The sequence below is a fragment of the Urocampus carinirostris genome, chromosome 2 (genome assembly GCF_059441175.1).
Source record: "Urocampus carinirostris isolate Australia breed hairy pipefish chromosome 2, RoL_Ucar_1.0, whole genome shotgun sequence".
Lineage (NCBI taxonomy): Eukaryota > Metazoa > Chordata > Actinopteri > Syngnathiformes > Syngnathidae > Urocampus > Urocampus carinirostris.
The window spans coordinates 42,285,003-42,306,720 of NC_142350.1; the positions used below are offsets into that span (position 1 = coordinate 42,285,003).

At 39.2% G+C, this 21,718-nt stretch overlaps 1 protein-coding gene across 1 annotated transcript; it reads right to left on the bottom strand.

Annotated features, from left to right (window-relative positions):
• Positions 1-2,114: 2,114 nt before the first annotated feature.
• Positions 2,115-20,990, bottom strand: trmt11 (tRNA methyltransferase 11). The gene is made up of 13 exons (XM_088326552.1): positions 20,828-20,990; positions 20,346-20,411; positions 18,580-18,653; positions 18,399-18,480; positions 18,223-18,315; positions 17,784-17,918; positions 12,826-12,982; positions 12,660-12,740; positions 9,972-10,136; positions 8,857-8,929; positions 8,640-8,774; positions 5,347-5,467; positions 2,115-3,003 (listed from the first exon to the last, which is right to left on the bottom strand). The coding sequence occupies exons 1-13, from the start codon at positions 20,903-20,905 to the stop codon at positions 2,806-2,808; spliced, it is 1,458 nt and encodes a 485-aa protein (XP_088182678.1). The 5' UTR covers positions 20,906-20,990; the 3' UTR covers positions 2,115-2,805.
• Positions 20,991-21,718: the final 728 nt, after the last annotated feature.

The window sequence follows — 21,718 nt, forward strand, 5'->3', positions numbered from 1 at the left end:
AGAAGAAATCCGGAGTGAATCATGTATTTTGCAGAGCCACGAATACATCTGATTTACATATGTGATCTGAGCTTTACATATGACACATGATTTTTAGAACTCGAGTAAATCGGGAATATGTTTGTTTATGAGAAAAATCTATCCCAATGCCGTAATTTCTTCCCATTAGAAATTACCACTGAGAAAGACTACCATAATTTTTTGCATGATCCATACAAAAAAATGTTCATATTTGATACTTCCTGCTGAAAGACTCTGCAGCACACGGTGAGAACAGTCTCACGTCTCTCCTGGACAACTCACACTCCTCGCCTAACCAGCAACCAGGATTATAGGTGACTCCTCCCACCCATCTCAAAGCCTCTTCAACCCGTTGCCGTCAGGGAAACAACCGCAGAGTCTCAGCGCCCGAACCAGCAGGCTCAAGGACAGTTTCTTCCATCAGGCTGTCAGTAGTATAAACTCTCTTTTCCTGCTCTATCCTGTCCCATCGCTCTACCTTCTGCCAAATCAATGCAATACTTGTATATTTAGATTCCCGTTATACTTTGCACAATTTTTATTCGAAAATGCGTTCTTTTTTTTTTACCTTGCTGCTATGTGTGAATTGTATTGTGCCTTAATTATTGCATGTTTGCATTTGCGGAAGTGGAAGTCATTTCATCTTTGCTGTATGTTGTATTTAGAGCAGGGGTGTCAAACAGGTGACCCGCGGGCCGGCTCAGGCCCGCTAAAGGATTGAATTCAGTCCGCGAGACAGCGCTCAGAGAAGGGTAAGAGAAAAACGAGCTGCAGGTTGAAATAAAAGCCAGGTGCTTCTTCCAAATGCTGTACTTGTATTGATTTCTCCCTCTCCCTCTCTCTCCCTCCCTTTCTTTTCCTCCCATTCTCTCTTACTATCTCGCTTTCAGTGTCTCTCTTTTTCTCTTTCTTTGTTCCTCTTTGTCTTTTTCTCACCGTGTCTTTTTTCCTTCTTTTGCTCCCCCCCTTTTTTTTCTTTTTTTCTCTCTTTTCTCTCTCTCGCTCTTGCTTTTCCCTTCTCTCTTTTTCTCCGTCTCTTTTTTCTCTCTTTTTATTTATCTTTGGATTTCGTTCTTACTCTCTCTTTGTTTCCCACTCTCTCACCATTTCTCTTTTCATTTCTTTTGTTTCTCACTCTCTCTCTTTTCCTTCTCTCTCTCCCCCCCTTTCTCTCTTCTTTTGTCCCAACCAGTCTACTTCTCTCTCCCTCTCTTTCACTTATTTCTTCCTCTATTTTATTTCACTCTAACCTATTAGTCCGGCCCCCGAGAGAATGTTTGTTCTATCGTGTTGCCCCCGAGTTAAAATGAGTTTTACACCCCTGGTTTAGAGCAATACATTTTAAGTTAATACTTAATCCTTGCAGTAATACACATTAAATAGTGTAGCATGCACCTGTCTCCTTAGGCAGGCAATGCCGCTTAATAGGACAAAACCGTACAAACTAATACCATCACGAGGGAAGGAATGCAATGGCCAAGTGATGCCACCAGAGAGCAGTGACGGCATTATATTTCAGCTGACTTGTTGAAAAACATGGCATCAGTTTCAAGTATTTAAAGAATTTCGCTGCAAATTTCAATTTCAAGCACTATTGAGAAGACTTCCATCTAGTGGCACTCAAGTAGCTTACTGCAAAACACAGTAAATCGTAAAGGGTCTGCATTTATATAGCGCTTTTCAAGACAATGAAGACTCCCAAAACACTTTACGATGTGCTTCACACTTTTCCCTTTTACACACTAACTAACCGATAGCAGCGTCAGCCATGCAAGGCAACTACTTGCTTATTGGGGGCATTAGGGATTCAGTGTCTTGCGCAAGGACACTTCAACATATAAAAGTGCAAAGACGATTTAAGTGGAGTTTAACAAAGAACCCCCAACACGAGTTACCGTCACTCGAAATGAAGATTAGTTTGAATCAGATAGAACTACATTTTCATACTTCCAGTGACATTTTACAATACATTTTCTTCAAAGTCAAGTCTGAATGGCATAAACTCAATTTATTGTATAAAGAAAGTAAAATTGAGATATCAGCTGATAAAATGTGTATATCTTTAACATTTGACTCAATAAACAGAAGCAGTAGTTTGTTTGGAATTCTTAATATTTCCATGTTTTTATTCAAAGTATATGTTTTTAAAAGTATTAAAAAAATCAAAGGAAAAATGTACAATTTGTTACCTTCAATAAAAGTTGCACTGTGGTGCATCAACATACTAGTAACTCATTTACAAAATCCATTCATTTTTTAATTCTTTCTTGAAATATTGAAGGAAAGAAGGGCCACTTTTTTAATTTAATTCAAGCCTAATATACCAAGCGAACAAAATAAGTGTGTTTTTAAACAGAAACCAAAACATTGATTGATGAGGCAAGTTACGATTTGAAAAAAAGATATCTAAGAAAGTTACATCCTTAAAACAAAAAAGATATAAATATGCCATGATAAATGGTCTCAGGTCAGATAGACTAAGCTCCTTGTGGGGGGAAAATCTACAGACAATTATAATCTCTATCCATGTTAATTAAAGCTGTGCAGTGTTTCAACATTTTTTTAGGAACAAGTACTATTTTGTGTGTAAACTGGGGACTGCTAAAGCATAATCAGAGGGGTGTTCATGAGATTGGAAACCACCGGCATAAAGAGATGTCAAGTTGCGGAATTAATTCAGATCATAGTGCTCGATATGCAAGTTCACATCTGACACATCTCTAAAGGTGTCAACAGAATTCTGTCTTTACCTTTAAACTCCTCTGGATATTTTACAGAGGAACGTCATGGAGTGGTCCGCGGTTGCTGGCAATCATGATTTGATTCTCTCTCCGTTTCATCGATTGCGTGACCGTTGTTAAGGGGTTTGTTCTCTTTGCTAAGTCTCTTGTTGTGTCCACTGAAATACTTCTCCCTGAAGGTGTTGTGACCCCGGTAAGCGCTGAAGCCAGGGTCGGACTGACGAGTGAGACTTTCCAGTCCCTTTGGAAAGGCAGAAAACATGACGTGAGCAGGTACACTTTTATTTATGGGGATCATGAGAGAAGGGCTGCGCAGTGCTGGAGCCCATCCCATCCCAGTTGATTCTGGGTGACCTGAACTGGTTGCCAGTTGATTGCTGAGAACCCTCGAGGCATATCTTTCACACAGACATTCATACATGTGAGTGTCTATAGGGAGAGTTTGGACCTGCCAATCAACCTGTCCAGCATATTATGGGGACGTGGGAGGAAAACGGAGTGCCCAGACAATCCACCAATGCAGTGTTTTTCAACGTTTTTGAGCCGAGGCACATTTCTTTCATTTAAAAAAATCCTGCGGTACGCCACCATTCTGAGCCGTTCCAAAGTAAATCCAATTGAGAGCTTTCACTAGACCGCACAGGCAAATAAATTAGATCCTTTAAAAATGAATTACTGTCCCATGGCACAGACTAAGTGGTTGAAAAACACTGCACTCATGCATTGGGACAACATGTAAACTTCCAAAAGCAGGGCAGTAGTCTGAATTAAGCTGATATTGATGTACTATAATCCCTCGCTATATCACAGTTAACTTACCGCAGTCTTGCTACTCTACAGATTTTCATCATGCATTGTGTTCTGCATTCAGAATTGGCCAAACATTTGCTCGGCCCCTTTTCTGCTTGTCTGCCTGCGTGCCAATGACGTTGCGGTCTGAGTTGTACACACAGTAGAAATAGTTGACAAATCTACATTATGGATGCGCAAACCTTTTTATTTTGAAGTGTTTCAGAAAGCCATCATGTCAACTCAACGCTCTGGACCCACAAGAGCACCAAAAGGCGGAAAAAGATTCTATCGCCAACAAAGTTAAAATTCTTTACCCACTAAACTTGCTCTGGAGCCACATGCAGCTCCCTAGTGGCTCTCTGGCCCTTGTTTATAATGGAAAAATGTATGGTTTCTGTGAGTCGAAAAACAGGAAACATTCTTTATGTTTTCCTATGAATATAGATTATGTATTTTCCGTCCTATCAGGCTTATGCACGGCTTTTAGTTTTTGTGACTCCAGACACACACACACACACACACATATTATATCCAATATGTTTTTTTAGGTCCAATATTTTTTTTGCTTGCCGACCGAAAGGTGAATGGAGTTTCCATAACGACCACATGATGTTATAAAAATATAATTTAAAGTGTATCGTGTCCTCAATACAGTTGTGCAATAAAACTGTAAGATTTCTCTAAAATTTGAATTTGACAGTTCAGAAGTTATTTGTAAAGTAAAGCATGTTTTATTTTTTTAAACCAGCTTTTTTGGCTAAGCTCACTAAAACTCTTTGGGCTCCGAAACGTTTTTATTTTATCAGATTTTTTTCGTTTTTAATGAAAAAACAGCCTGGAGAGGAACAGGCACTATCAGGCTTTACTTGCCCAAGATACGCCACAGAAAGTGCCGCCCTACGGCCTTAGCAGTTAAGGTATCTGTGAACCGTGTTTACCAATAATTGTGAAACATTACACACCAAATAGATTCATTTTGAAAATGTATTATGCTACCATATTATCATGGTCTTTACTGTTTAAATATAGAGTGAATTTTACGTATCGGTAATTAACTTTCAAATTGTTTATACTAAACAAACAACACAGATATGATGCCACTAATATCGACCAGTCACGAGCGCTTTAAGACAGAGAAAAAGAGAGAAGGAGAGAGAGAAAGATAGTGAAAGAGAGAAACTGTGTGAGAGACAAAGAGTGAAAGACAAAGGGAGAAAGAGAAAAAAGCTAGAGCGAGAGAGAGAGAAAGCGAGAAGGCGATAACGAGAGTCAGACAAACAGAAAGTAAAAATAGAGAAGAAAAGAAAGATGGAGAGAAAAAAGAGAAAAAGAGAAAGAAAAGCAAACGAAAAAAGAGAGATAAAGAAGAAAAATGGAAAGTATGAAAAAAGAGAGAAAGAAAGAGAAAGTAAGAGAACGTGACTGAGAGAAAGAGAAAAAGGAGAAACAGGGAGGGAAAGAGAAAAGTAACAAGAGAAAGTGGAAGAAAGAAAGAGAAAGTGAGTGAGAGAAAGAGAGTGAGAGAAAGAGCGTTTTCGAAGGGAGCCGGCGCCTTATTGGGGGAGAGTCGACTCTTGTTGTTCACTTCAAAGAGCCGTTTCGTTGTCCCATGACCCATCACTATTGTTGTATTTGTAAGTACATGTTTTGCAAGTAACAGGTAGACCTTAAAATATATTTGCACAAATTTCATATTCTTGTGCACCACAACAAAGACATCATGTAAACGTAGTCACTTAGGACTGCGTGGAATCTCTCATAACAGAACTGCTCACACAAAACACATACACACCTCTGGTTCTTTGACCTTCTCCATGGTGATTAGGCGACGAGACGTGTGGCTTGATAGCATCTGTTCACAGTTGCTAATGAGCCGCAGACACGGATGAAGGGGAACCATCTCTTCGCAGTATCTGGAAGCAAGGCAAAGAATTTGTAGATTCCTCATTTGTCAAACTAAAGTAACCCTTAAAAGTGTAATATTTGACCACTAGAGATCTCCGTATTGTGCAACGCACCTGAAAACGAGTGGGGGATTTTCTAAGGGTTCTTGTTCTATCTTCTTTATTCATTATCCGTTATCGGTCAGTTCATAATACGCTACAAAGCCTAGGAGCCGGGACTCTTACTCTCAGCCAAAAGGCCAAAATAAGGTCCTAGCCCTAAAGCCTTGCTGCGATCATTGCGAATGCACCGTTCCCGGAGGTACTGCAACGAGTGCTACAAAGACCTTTTCAAAGTCAAATTCAAGCACTTTCAAGGCCAATTTTTTCCAGTACCTTTAGAGGAAGAAGTCCAGGTGTTTAACTAGGAGGCGGTAAATAATAGACACTGCCCCTTTAATGTTACATCAGTGTTGTAACGAATACTGTTTAAATACGTTTTTCATGGAGTCACTGCTAGTCTACCAGTAGGGGGCCATCAGGGCCTAAAAATATATAAGTCATATGATGTTAATTATGTTTTGTCCGTCAATACTTATTTAAAATTCCTAACTGTCTGGCGGCTTCCTTTCATTGCTTTCTCTCTGGTTGCACTGCTTCCAGTACCAGTCACAATTTAAAAATCATAGATATACTTCGAACCCCTGGCCAAACTATGAAAAAAAAAACAACTGCGGCATATAGTTTGAAAAACACGGCACATATGATCACCATCGTTACAATCGTTGAGTCTCGGGTGCACAAATAGAAGGAAACAGAAACCCAATAGCTGTCGTGTAATATTTCAGACTAGACCCGAAAGACAGCACATTTTAGCTTCCTCACAGACAAAAGTCTGCACACAGGTCAGCCTTCACACTGCAGACAGACAGTTGACATACATCTGACATGCCTGGCTTCAGACGTTTATTTTGGCAGTGCTGTGACAGACATGGAGTTAAGCGCTAGTTGATACGTGGACCAACGTGTGAATATTATGACACACATGTACCCATGAACTTGCAGGGGAGGCCCCACACATCCATAAAAACTGTGTGCGAATGCAACCACATATGCCAAAGCAGACACGACGACAGGCTTCAATAGTTAAGAGCATTTGAAGATTTGCTGGCAAACCCAAACGAAGAAAAGGCCAGTGGGGCTTTGCATGAAAGTGGAATAAAGAAATCCAAAAAAAGTGCATAAGCGCAGCTTGATCTAGTCTGGCTGGCGCAATTTGGCATTGACGGGATGAAAAGGCGCGGCTATGTCAAAGCAGTCGGAGATATTTGGGATAAATGCTATACGTACTGGTATAAGAATTGTGACTAATCAGAAACACTGAGCTCTTGGGGGTAACGTAGACTAGAAATTAGACTTTAAATGCACAAGGCGGAACCTTTAATCATCAGTTTCAGGTAAGACATAAAACACGAAGTTGCAAACGGTATACCCTTACATTTTGAGAATACAATAGAATCGTCTTTGTCATTGATCTCAACGTTGAGAAACGGGGTATGCAACGAGATTAGACCTGGCACTTCAGGGTCAAACATGGAGACTTTGAAGAGAAAAAGATAATTAAAAAACTGACAGGATAAATAGGCAAGAAAAAAAAGAGAAACGATATTTACAAACTAATGAATTATTGGAAAAATATCTGGTGTGACTGAAATGGAGGTTCCTGGTAATACTTTGGCTTAGGGCAGTGTTATCGAACTTTTTGGAGCATTTCTTTTAAATTAAAATAATCTCAAGCCCAAAAAGTTTTAAAATCAATTCCAGGCACCAATTTAATGTTTTTTATATTTTCAATGCCTGTATTATCATGTTAAAAACTCACTATAAATTTTCCTTATGATTTGTGGTTACCGTGACTCAGTATGTAATACAAGTTATTAGTTTTGGTTAATGAATAACCAATACTTTTTTTGACAATATCTCTGTATTATTTGTAATTGCAACATCCATTGCAGCCTGGTCATCCTGAAAGGGGGATTACCACATGTGCGGTCCCTTCTCAAGGTTTTTTCATTTTCCTCATGTTGAGGTTTTTGAGTTTTTCCTTGCCCTCATGTTGGTTTCAGATCAGGGGATGGTGTAATAATAGTCTGAAATAATAGTCTGTGCAATAACCTGTGCAGCCCTTTGAGACTCTGTGATTAAGAGCTATACAAATAAAAATGACTTGACTTGCCTTGCCTTGATAACTGTGCTGTAGTATTTAATTTTACTATATATTGAACGTGTTTTTTGCATTTTCGAATATTCTGTTTGTAATACTCGACACCTGCAAAGAAGACTGGATAAGATGCCAGTTTGTTATTTTGAGTATAATTGAACATTGTTGTTCATAGTTTTGACTGTTATGCACGGTTTACATGATTGATACTATTGGCCAAACATGTTTCTGTTCTTTGATAACCACACCCTTTCGAGCCGATCTGCTTTTGTAACCTAGAAGAGTTAATATAAAGAAAGGGCTCCGGGAAAGGCTTTTAAAACAGGTCGAAATTTTATTATCCGAGGCTCTTTTCCCTGTTCTCCTTGCAAGTTCAAAATCAATTGTTGTCTTCTCTTTTTTTGAGTGTACATTAAAACTTTAAATTATCATTTTTATTAGTTTTTTGTATAGAAATAGAATACAAATACTTAAAATGATCAAAAATGATCTGCCAGTGGAAAAAACACACCAACTTTTTTCATTTTTTTGTGTAAAATAAGAAAGTAATTTAAAAAAAGGCTACAAAATTATGTGCAAGTTTTAATTTATTTGATTTATTCTATTATTCTTTCTAGTGCAATCTTAAACAGCATCATCAAAGAAAATAAGAAACTAAATATACTGTACAACCTCATGAGCAGATAATTAGTATATAAATAGAAAAAACCACCACCTCTGACATGGATGAATATTACAAAGATAGTGAAAATGGCATGCCTTTTTTCCAAATATAAAACTGTGACATTTCCTGCGGCACACTAGACAAGGTCTCACAGCACACTAGTGTGCCCCGGGACACTGGTTGTAAAACACTGTAATAGGGCACCGATTCACCGGGGACTGACGTGGTCTAATAAGAAACTAAAACGAGTTTTAACAACCTAATACCTATGAGTTCCATTTTAGTATTGATGCAATTGTCGACATTTGTTTACTCACTCTGGCCTGTAAACAGGCAGCCAGTAGACCAGCCTCCCTCCCATGACCAGGCGATGTGCAGAGAAGTTTAGCATGTCGGCTAACATTTCACTCATTTGGTAGGACTGCGAAACGGCCACATGCGACTCAGGATATCTGGAATCAACGACAACAAAACTCATTGTAGAATTCATCCGGAATGTTTCCCCTAATGTGGTCGACGAGTTTTCAAACCTACAGGTCTGTCACAGGTTTTGTCGTTTCTCTCTGGGAGCCCGTTCTCCTTGTGGACTCGCGTATACCATATGGAGCTGCTCCCATCAAAAAATAAGTCACACAAACATGTTTACATACATTACTGTTCGGTTAAACGGCCTGAAAACTAGTCACAATAGCTTAAACTAGGTTTCAGCCAGTGTTGGGACCAAGGGAATGCATTCCTGGAATGTAATTACTTTTTTCGCATTATCAATGAAAATAACAACTCTACAGTTTTTGTGTTTGGTGCGTTACTACATTGCTCTGCTAGTTTTTCAGTGTAAATTATTGATCATCTGATTGTTACGTACATGTGCTTCACTTTCGGTGTCAAATACAACTGAATACAGTTATGGTGGTGCCGTTTCAAGCATGCTGAATTTCTCCTCATGTAGATATTCTTCCCACTATGTACATACTTGCATCCAAGCCGAACTATAAAATTAAATACTGAAATTAGGGCGTCATATTGTATGCGCATATTTGGTTGTGGATCACCAGGAGTGAATGACACGCAGCGAGTGGGGAGGAGGGCATGACTCATACAGGAACAACAAACCAACTGGAATTAAATGGGGAAAAGGTGAATACAGAATTTACGGTAAAAGTGAGCAGAATTTTGGTCTTTTTATCAGTAAAATTATTTTAGTACTACACAATGCCCTGAGGAAAAAGGAGATCTTCAAGTGGTTTAAAGCCCAAAGAGAAAGTGGACGTGGAGTGTCTCGGCCAAGAAATATGAAGGCTTTTCTGGTTCCAAAAGTTAGCGAAAACATTTTCTTCTATTTCCATTATTATGTGGCTAGTTTTAAGCAGTTTAAGGGGGTCAGCTTCTTTGCGAGTAAATAGGATAATTTATAATTAGATAGTTACTTTCAGAATATGCGCTACATTTAAGTGTCAGTAATTTGGGGGGGTAAAGCAAAATATTTTTTAAATAAAATAACCAGTAACTGTAACTAATTACTTCATTCAGCAAGTTGCCCAACACTGGTTTCAACACCTGCCAAGAGTTTTCCCTTTTTAAAATAACAGAATTTGGATTGTGTAACTCCAAATTATAAACTATGTAAATAGACAAACAAAGAAACATACGATCGGTAATGATGGCATCAAAAAGAGCGTTCTCCCTCCACGCGGGCTTGGACGCATCAGACACCATCACATCCACGTACGTCTTCTCTGTTCCGTACTGTCGCAGGTTGGCTCGGATGTTCTCATCTGGTCCTCGCCACTTTTGATCCTTTCGGCTTGACCTTCCTGAGAAAAAAAATAAGAAAGTGTGCTTAAATGGTCTCTCAAGTGGAAAGCTGGGGCCCATTTCAGAAAGAAGGTTCAACAAGTGCTATATGTAACCCTGGCTACTGAGTTACGTCATCCTGAGATAGAAATTACAAAATTTTTAGTTCGAGGACGGCACATTTGAATACCGGTAAGTTAAATCAAGTCAGGGCAAGAGCTATATCAGTGGTGGGCAAACTATGGCCCACGGGCTACAGGTGGCCCTGCAGGGTTTTTTATTAAGCTCCCCAAACAAAATTGTTTAAAATATAATGACAATATATAATATTAACTAATGTACTAGAAATAAAAATTTTCTTTTGGTGCCAACTTTGTCCCCATCGTTCCTTTGAATGCATACAACAAAAATTCTACTACAGAAATTCTACAAAAATTAAATATGAAATATGATACTACAGAAATACTACTATGGAAAAAAAACTTTGACAGAAATACTACAAAAATACCACTAGAGTAATACTATAAAACACAAATACTACTACAGAAATATTAAAACAGCCACACGACAAAAATACTACATACAGCAATACTACAAAAAGCTACAAAAATCTACTACTGCAAAATACCACAGAAACACCAAAAATACTACTATGGAATTACTGCAGAAATACTACAAAAAAAACAACACTGCTGAAATATTACAATACAAAATACTACTAGAGTAGATATGCTACAAAACTACTAAAAAAATAGAACTAAAGTAATACTACAAAACCAAATATTAAATGAAATGTTTAAAACAGAGCTAATATATCATTTTTCTTTAATTATGAGTGTTTCACAACCAATTTGATGAAACCGTTTAAAAAACTATAAATAAAAAAAACACGAGGGAGCATGCAATTATATTTATTCATCAATGAAAAAATAGGATAGGTCTCCAGGATCGAGCCATTGGCCTAATGTTTTAGGCCCGTGACTCCAAATAGTTGCCCAGCCCTGGGCTAAACTAATAAAACTTGAATTTCACACGTAGAAACTATTTACAGTCGATGTTTGTTGAAAAAAGAGGATTTCTTTTTTTATTCAGTTTTGAACAGTTTTAAAAGAGGGTGCCACGGCTGTCGTTACTGTCGAAAGCTCCCTGCGCTCTGAAAACACTAAAAATGCAATAATCTAAAAACGCCCTCCCAAACCATAAGTCACACTAAAGACGGCAATAATGGAGACCCAATTAGACGCGTCACAATGGCAACGGGAAATTCGAGGCTGTGGTTTTTTGGACCCTTCTCAACAAAGAAAGAACTTCTTTGTGCGATCTTGTAAACAATCATGTTCACAAATTAGTGGATTATGCTGGTCCTCCTCCATTAAGCGCATTAAGTTCGATGAAATTTACAAGAGAGACATTAAACATTATTTTTAAAAGGTCCTTCGCATGCACTTACAAATGTGTCGCGGTGCCATATTTTTCATTAACAGACATTTAATCCAACCACCCCTCTCCCACGTCCAGTATATTGATACCGGCGAAGTACGGGCAACAGAGTGTAACTAATTAAAAGTCACCTGCTTAAATTTAAGAATGAAATTCAACTATGTCTTTGTACAAGCCGCACACCAGGCGCCATAGTCGTGGGGAATTTGGCATGGAGGCTTTTGGCTGCAGAACGCCAATGGCACTGTGCCCGCCACACATCTCAAGTCGTTTTCGGCTCTACTACAAGGTGTTTAAGTCGTGTGACCGTTCAAGGTGGAGACTACCAAGGCCATTTTGAAAACGAGCACATTTTTACCAATGTACCGAAAGAAATTGCAAAAGAGGGCTGTGTCAGGTAAAATTTGAGCCCTATATTTATAGACCGAGTGCCCAAATGATCAAACATGTTTCATACTTGGCACCATTGGCGCTGCGCCATTTTCCTCCAAAAAGCGCCCCTGCATACATGAATGATTTACAATAAGGGAAGTTATGAATAATCGTAGAATCTAATTGGACCTCTATGAACTACTCATTCATTTTATTGTTCTACTGTTGCTGGGCAAAACATTTTTCCTGCCATGAAAAACAAAATGTTGCAATATAGTTAATGACGCAGCTTTTAAAATATAGCAAATGTAAATGAATGTAAAATTTATGCATTTATATAGCGCTTTTCAAGTCAATGAAGACCTCCCAAAGCACTTTACAATGTGCTTCACACGTTACCCTTTTTACACACTAACTAACCGATAGCAGGGTCAGCCATGCGAGGCAACCACTTGCCATCAGGGACATTAGGGATTCAGTGGCCTGCCCAAGGACACTTTGACACGGAGGAGCCGGTAATCGAACCTGCCACCTCTTGATCCCAAGACGAGCGCTTTACCTCGTGAGCCAATGTCGCCCCAAAAAGACTTATAGTCCGGTATTTATAGTATACAGCAAAATGTTGTTGTTCCCCAAACCCACAAATAATAGAAAGAGGACTGTGTTAACTTACATTTAGGTCGAAAAAAAACAAAATACCTAATTATCTGAATATGGAGAATAAAACATACCTTTGCCGTGAATTGTGTTGTAATCAATATCTGATCCACAAACGTAGGCTCCGAAATGAGAACAGGCAACCAACAGGCTTCCTTTAACATATCAAAAGAGCACCAAAGCCTTTTTGAAAGTCACGTGGAAGAATTACCATTGCAGTCAATTCAAAATATCTCTCACCAGTGCCAACAAATGGATCGAAGACAAGGTCACCTGCTTTGACCTTGGCATGGTTGGCCATAATGAAGGAGAGGCCTGCATCCATACTCGTGTTTCCGATGAAGTGTCTGTTCTTCACACTGTGGGAACGGATCAACTCACGCTGACCGTCCGCTATCTGCGGAGAGGTTAAGCACAATTTGCTTGATCAAAAGGTAATTCAGTAATCGCGGTTGACTTATTATAATTTTGCTACTTCTCAGATTTTCATTATGCGTTGTGCTATGCATTCTGATTGGCTATATAGTCGCCCCGCCCCTTTTTTGTTTGTATCTGCCTGCCCGCCAATGATCTTGCGGCCTGAGTTTTTCTTGTACGTAAAACAGCTCGAGGAACCCATATTATGTATGCGCAAGTCTTTTTCATTTACAAGTTTCTCTCAAAGCCATCATCTCAACAAAACGACACAAAAGCACCAAAAGGCAGAGGAAGATGCATTCTATCGCCAACAAAGGTGGACTTCTTGACCCGCTAAACTTGCTCTGAAGCCACATGCATCAGATTCACGCTACCTAGTGTCTCCCTGGCGCTTTTTCAAAAATGTTTGATGATGGAAAAAAATCCTAATGGTTTCCAATTAATATAGACGGATACAGAATGTGTTTATTTCCTAATAGTGCTTATATGAGGCTTTTAATTTTTTGCAACTCCAGACATTTTTTCTTTTGATCCAATATGGCTCTTTCAACATTTTGGGTTGCCGACCGGAAAGTATCTGCATTTTTCCATAAAGCTTACATGATGGCGACAAAGTAAATCGTGTCCTTAATACAGTCGTGCTATAAAGCATCAAGATTTATTTTTACATTATAATTTGACAGTAAGGAAATTATTTGTAAAAAAAAAAAAAAAGTTTTGAAAGTGCAGTAGTTTTATTTGTTGGACAAATACTTCAGCCTAAAAATTGGGTTTGTTTTCTTTGTTTTTTGTCTGCAACCCCGCCGAAAATGAAGGATTCATGTAATCAGATTTGCACATTTTAAAACTGTACTAAAAGTTTTTAAACAATGCATAAATCAGACTGGAATATTAATCAAATGGCTTCAAGAGTAAAGCAAACACCCATCATTTTCTAACCTCCCCACAGAACGCCCCCTTTCTTGGCTATTTCAAACCTCATTTGAACCCATGCTCACCAACAAATTGTTAATCCAATGAACCTTGTGGCGTATGTCAAAGCTTTCTACGGCCCCCTTAATTCACTATTATATTACACGCCGAGAATCGTACGAAGCTTCTCCTTGAAGAACTTGTTGTTTTTTTATTGATAGATGTTTTCCTTTTATTGTATTTCAATCCATATATCTCATCTCATCTCATTAGCTACACCGCTTATCCTTAGTAGGGTCGCGGTGGTGCTCGAGCCCATCCCAGCAATCATCGGCAGTGGGCAGGGGACACCCTGAGCTGGTTGCCAGCCAATCGCAGGGCACACGGGACAGACAAGTCACTCGCTCATTCACACCTAGGGACAATTTGGACTGGCCAATTCACCTGAAATGCATGTTTTTGGAATGTGGGAGGAAACCGGAGTGCCCGGAGGAAACCCACGCAAGCACAGGGAGAACATACAAACTCCGCACAGGAAGTCTGGAGCTGGATTTGAACCCACGCAGGAGGTTCCCAAGACATGAACTGTGCCGCACATGCGCTAACCACTGCGCCGCCGTGCTGCCCCTCAAGCCAAATATATTTAAAGAAAATATTTCAGTTCAGTGAATGATGACAAATTCTCATTATTTTTTCTTCAAGGTACATTTAACCAGCTTATGCTAAAATAGATACATTTTAAAAACATGCATGTCAGGTTAATTGGCCGGTTCAAATTGTCCCTAGGTGTGAATGAGCAAGTGAGTTGTCTGTCTCTGTGTGCCCTACGACTGACTGGCAACCAGTTCAGGGTGTCCCCTGCCCACTGCCAGAAGATGGAATGGGCTCCAGCGCCCCCGCGACCCTACTGAGGATAACCGGTGCAGATGATGGATTTTTTCATACAAAATAAATGCATCTTTTTTTGCCTGTTAAAAAGTAAAGATTACTGTTAAGCAATGTTGGGAACAACACGGTTATTAATAACGCCATTACGGAACGTTTTTTTTTCAGCAACAAGATAATCTAACTAATTACTTTTTACGCCATTACAATGACGTTACCGTTGATGAGGGTCAACAGCAGTCTGTTACTTTGAATAAACTAAAGAAACTACAAGCCGTAGCGAGACTACTTTCAAGAATAGCGTCTGTAGGAGCAAAAATGTAAGTGTGTTATTATTTTTTGTCCATGGGTGGCACACGATAATTTGCTGGTGTATAAAGGTAGCAATGCTTGTATTGTCAGGCAAGTAACCGAGCAAAAAGGTTTTTTGACCGCTAAGCTGTGCTTCAAGGAAGCTGGTTTGTTGTTAACATTTGGGTCGAGTTTCTTTCGTGTTGAGGAACAAGCTATCCGGAATGTTTCAGAAGCTTCTGCTCCACAGATACCATCACTGATTTGAGAAGAGGTAGGGTAATCTGGTTGGCTGAATACAAGATGGAAGAAGTCCAGAATGTTTGATTTGTCTCAGAATGTTAGATTTACACTTTAGTGTTAAACGTACTTTGTTGTGTACTTTTTGTTGTACTTTTTACTTTTGTTGTGAAAAAAATATCTGAAGTACAGCAGCATATGTCTACTTGACCAGTGAAACTCGTGTTATATTGTTTAAAATCAACTTTTGCTGTGAAGAAAATATTTTAAGTTCGGTTGCCAATGTCTACTTGACCGTTTTTTTTCAGGTTTTGAGAGTTAAATTTATTTGATTAAACTCACTTTATATAGTTTACTACTGATGGCTATTTTATTATATCAGTTACTGTTTATTTTTGTTGAACTTCAGGTGGAGGATACATCTGTTGCTGGTGAGGTGCAAAAATATTACATGGCTCGAATACTGCTCAGAAAATTTCCAATTCTTTGACATACAACTTCTTCAAAAAGTAACAGGAATAGTTACTTACCCTGGTAACTAGTTACTTTTACGAATGAGTAATTTGGTTTCTAAATCCGTTACTTTTTGGAAGAAGTAGTGAGTAACAATAACGTATTACTTTTTTAAATAAAGAGCCCGACACTGCTGATATGTTTATCTAGTAATTAACATTGGACACCTGCAAAGGAGATTGCATAGAAAGACAGTTCATTCTTTAACTGTCATTACGCATCCTTGTTCCTGGTTTCCTGGTTCATTATGAATTATTATGAAAGTTTAAAGAAACCTCAAACTATGCACCAATATAAGGTCATATGAGTGGAAGTAATTTGAACAAAAAATGTTTACAATCTCAATTTTTTTGCACCACTGAAAAGAAAAACGACTTCTCAGTCTATACCTGAAAAGCAGTGGGCAATCACAGGGCTGCAGACTGGTACCGGACCGCACAGAAGAAGAAAAAAGTTGGCCTTCGTTTTTTGCTTATAACCCTTTTACTCAAGTATAAGCTACTTTCTATTAACAAATTTAAAAAAAGCTCTAGGTTTGTGAGGTTTGATGGTAGTAAATCACATACTTGGGCAAAAGTTGATTGTTCAAAAAATATCGCCGATCACAACATTGAATGCATTTGGAATCTAGCAAACCTAGACAGTTAGAACGCGATTGATTGATGAAATGGGAAAAGGCTTTATGTTTTATCACACCGTCACATTATTCCTGGGCAGCACGGCGGCGCAATGGTTAGCGAGTGTGCGGCAAAGTTCTGAGGTCGTGGGAACCTCCTGAGTGGGTTCAAATCCAGCTACCGGCCTTTCTGTGCGGAGTTTGTATGTTCTCCCCGTGCTTGCGTGGGCACTCCGGTTTCCTCCCACTTTCTAAAGACATGCATTTCAGGTGGATTGGCCGGTCCGAATTGTCCCTAGCGAGTGAGTTGTCTGTCCCCGTGTGCCCTGCGATTGGCTGGCAACCAGTTCAGGGTGTCCCCTGCCCACTGCCCAATGATTGCGTGGATGGGCTCCAGTACCCCCGCGACCCTACTGAGGATAAGCGGAGCAGCTAATGAGATGAGACATTATTTCTACTCAGAATTTTAAATTGTTGTATGACGTGGAACTCTAATAGGACATGATGGGAATTTATTCCGTCAAAACAACGTTGTCACGTGTGCCTTTTGGATTAAAAAGGTGAGACAACGTGATACCTTGAAGAAAAATAGTGTGCTGATGAGATAACATTTAACGCATTTTCCCTTGACATCTAGATCCCTGGTGATCTGGTGATAACACGGTGGATTCGCCTAGCACGCAAAAGATCCTTGGTTCGAGACTGGGTGGAAACATTTGTTGGTCTGGAGAGGGATGGGCGCCACCGCGCTGTACTTGCCCAAGACACACCACAGGAAATAGAGCCCTTAGGACCAGAGTGGTTAAGTGATCCACACCACCCATCATTATTTTCATTTATAGTTTTATTATTATTACCAAAGTTACTATTGGGCCGGGGCTGCAAGAACCGGCCGTGCTACAAATGCAAAAGGTTGTCGACCACTTCTGTATATAACGCCACTCAAGGAGCTCATTTAGCCTGTTACTATATGTAAATCTAGACAGCCCTCTTGTGGCTGTCTGAGAAATTTGAAAAATGCAACAGCGATGTTTCTAATTATGTGTCCGAACTAAGAAAAACAAAGAACTCTTAGGATTACGTCTGAAAGCTTGAGTAAAGCTTGGAAAACTGTGAGATTTATAGTGCAAATTATACTGTACATTATGTATACAACTAACACCTTCTTTACAACATAACTGGGTATCATTTGTATGAACATTGAAGTAATTCACTTTTGTCATGGTAATAATAAAGTGATGTTTTTTATCTTCTTACAGATGTATCAAATAAGCACAGTAACTGATCTGACACCATTTGTTGTCTTAATCTAGTAGTTTCTCACCCAGCGGCCAAAATAAACGTAGTATGGATGCTGGGGGATGTTGTTAGGGTCAGTGCCGTAATCTTCCAACAATCCGAAGACATGCTGCGGGCCATTTAAATTTACAAGGCCCTCAAAAGGAAGGTAATCCATTTCCTGGAGGGGAAATACACATTATGGTCAATCATTTTGAATTTGAACACACCCAGACCTTAGAAGAGATCTTCTACAAGAGATGTATAAAAAAAATTAAAAATCATACGAGTATACCTTGAACTGAATATACTAATAACTAACACGATCATGACTTCTGCCTATGAAACGTTTTTTTAATGATTGCGTTGGCTCATATCAGACTGCAACCAATATGCCAGAAAAAAAGTCTGGTGTGGCTAGAATGAATGCACAAACTGATAGAGATTATTTGTCTCCGCTTTAAATTCTTATTTAAAACACTTACATCAATGCGTTTAATCCTCTCGGTGAAATCCAGAGTTTTGTTGAAGGTGTAGACATTTATTCTGTATGTTGAGTCTTTTTGCAAATAGGGCAACTACAAAGAGAAAGTGAAAATAGTGTTTTAGTGGAACAATAAAATTTGATTATATTACTCGGAACATTTTCTGTCTAACTAACCATCTTCTCGGTTGGGTAGTTCAGTAAGGATGTCTTGAGTTCTTCGTGGTTTTGTCCGTGGCCCCACAGCTCAAAGGCAGACCTTGATGTATATTCAACATTAAAGTGTGCAATTCTAAAAGATCCTTGAAAAGGCAGTATACGGTGTCATTTTAATAGGAGCATAGGGAAAAAACCTTACTTCGCACAAACGGATCGGGCCATGACACAGCAGACGTCATCCTCGGTCAAATCCTCCAGACACCAGAAAGGGCACTAGGACACAGGCGAAGTGCTGTTAACTTTTCATTTAGAATAGAATAGAATATACCTTTATTGTGATTTTTACAAAATGGGTTAAAATATTGTGACAACGAAATTGGGCATGACACTCCAGTTTCGCACAGTCACAGTGAGGTAAAGAAACCAAGAAGATAAGGAACAGAGAAGATAAGATTATAAAGCAAGGAGGATAAGATTATAGTTATAATCTACACAATATTTACACAAAGAAATGACTTAAAAATAAAAAATAAAACATTGTGCTGTTTTGCATTCTTTACATTATATAATGCTGCTCAGGTTTACGGAGCTGGAGAGTCCAGTTGACATTGAGAAGAAATGCTGCATCTGAAGGGTGTGTAAGTTTGTTTATATTTACCTTCAAAGTACAACTAAATACAGTTAGGGAGGCGCCGTCTCAAGCACAGAGTATGAGGGCGCTGATTTTTTTTTCATGGAGATATTCTCCCAAACATCTATGCATACCGACGCTCCCCTACTCACGACCATTTGACTTACAAAAAACGGTACATACATGCATTTTTGGGGGATTGCAAAAAATATCAGGACATTGCTGTAAGTTAGATTTTGAATTGTGTGCACCTTTTTCCGAGTACAGGACATTACTGTAGTGCTTCTTCCCGCCACTACCAGCGCGTGGCGCTGTGAGAGGTCACCCAGCATCCACCTCGAAGAACAAATCCGCGACAATATCTCGTGTATCCATTCAATATGGTTGGTGTAAAGTGTAAAGAAGAGGCAAGCCGTTTCATTTGATGGATATGGATCCATCCATCATTATCTGCACTGCTTGTCGTCAATGGGATCGCGGGGGTGCTGGAGCCCGTCCCAGCTATCTTCGGGACACCCTGAACTGGTTTCCAGCACACAGGGACAGACAACTCACTCGCTCATTCACACCTAGGGACAATTTGGACCTGACATGCATGTTTTGGAACGCGGGAGGAAACCGGAGTGCTCGGAGGAAACCCACGCAAGGGGGAGAGCATGCAAACTCCACACAGGATGGTTCAATCTCATGACCACAGAACTGCGCCGCACACACGCTAACTGCTGCGCTGCCGTGCTAGATGGACAAATGTTACTAAATCTTTTTAGTTCAAACAAATATACATTTAATTAATGTGTTCACATTTTTAAGAGTTTCATGAATTTTATTTAAGGCATTTTAATGCCAATTATGGCCTTATTTTCAGAATAATAAATTAAATGCCTTTTATGACTTTTCAAGGATCCGCGAAAACCTTGGAAAGATTTGCACATAAAAGGATAGTGGGATGTTTGGACGCGTTCTAAGGGATGGGCAGGGCACCAGTATGATGCAGCAGGGGTAAACCAGTGAAAGCTGTCGGGCCCTTCTGTTGAACAAAAGAGTGTGTTGTGTCACCCTGACCCGAGAGACATGGCCGATTTATTGTGTCCCGCTTTCATCTGGGGGGACGAAAGCATGACCAACTTGGGTGCCGAACTTGTTTGGGTGTTTGGGCATTTGGGTTGGCCATGGTCAAAATTGTTTTGTGTGTGTTTTTTGCTATTTTTTCTTTTTTTTCTCTCTTTGTTTTTGTATGTGTTTGTCGGTCACCCCTTTCGAGGGATATGACCAGGGTAGATAGATGGATGGAAATACTTGAGGACATCGTTTAAAGGGCTATATTAGTAGATTACCTTTTCTTTAAATTTCTCCCCAGGATTAAAACGTTTTCCTCTGAGAGCCAGGAGAGCTTCGATTTCCTGGGAGAGACAAAACACACACAGATGAAACTTGGCTGCTTCGCCAGGTTAATAACATTGTTTTCAAAGTATTTAATTTCTTGAAAATAATATATTTCCACGAATAAAATAAATATCTTCAACACATACACACTCAAATATCAGACAGGAAAAATAAATAAATAAATAACGAGTTACAAAACCACAAGTTAATTTCGTGTTTTGCTGGTAGACAATTGATGACGAGTCAGACATAACTAAATGGTTTAATCTATATTTTCCCGGTTAACTACAAACTACATCTTTGGGCAGCAAAAGACGCGAGCAGACGGTTCTGCCAATTTCTAAAAATAAAAAAAATAAATAAATGGACACGCATGTTTGCATTTTCTTTCGAAATAGGTAGATAAAATCAAAGTTGGTTTGGATTAATTTACCGGCAACCTGAAGTCAATGTTATCTTGAGCAAGATGAATTAAATATTGCAGGCGTGAGCGTGTCCCGGGCGCTGCCATATTTGTTGCCTCATCAAAATAGACCCGACTAGAAACAAAGCAGAACCGAACACAGACCCATGTAACGATAGAGTGAGAAACAAAATGCATGAAATTCATAATAAATTTGATGACACAGTAAAAAATAATTTAGGAACAGTGTATTTAGAATTAAATATAGCCCCCAAAGTTAGGAAAACACACTTTACAATTTTGAATGATTATCAATCAAAGTAATTATTTAAATCACGTTTTCAAATTGAAGATAACATCTGCTCTAATAGCATCGTTGATATTGAAACATCTGACCATATATTCTTCTCAAGTCCATTCCATCCATCAATTATCCGCACCGATCCTCAGCAGGGTCGCGGGGGCGCTGGAGCCCATCTCTGCTATCTTTGGGCAGTGGCCAGGGGACACCCAGAACTGGTTGTCTTCTCAAGTACAATTGTAGAAAAGTTCTTGAAAGTTATATAGCGCTGTATCACTTCTATAATCTCTACTTTTCCTACCACCTTATCCAAAGATCATATACATCATACAAAAAAACCCCAACGAAATAGCAGTTGGTCTCATTTTATGCAGAGCTACATTTTTTATCCACAGTCATGCAAACCCACTTTTCAAAATGTTGTCAACGAATTAAGTCAGTTTACTTTATATTATAAACATTCCCAATTTGCAAATGATACATAATATGCTTAAGAATTTACCTTGCATTGAGTTAAACATTTGTTCATTATCTGTGCCGCTTATCCTCAGTAGGGGTGCTGGAGCCCATCCCAGCTATCCTCGGGCAGTGGGCAGGGGACACCCTGAACCGGTTGCCAG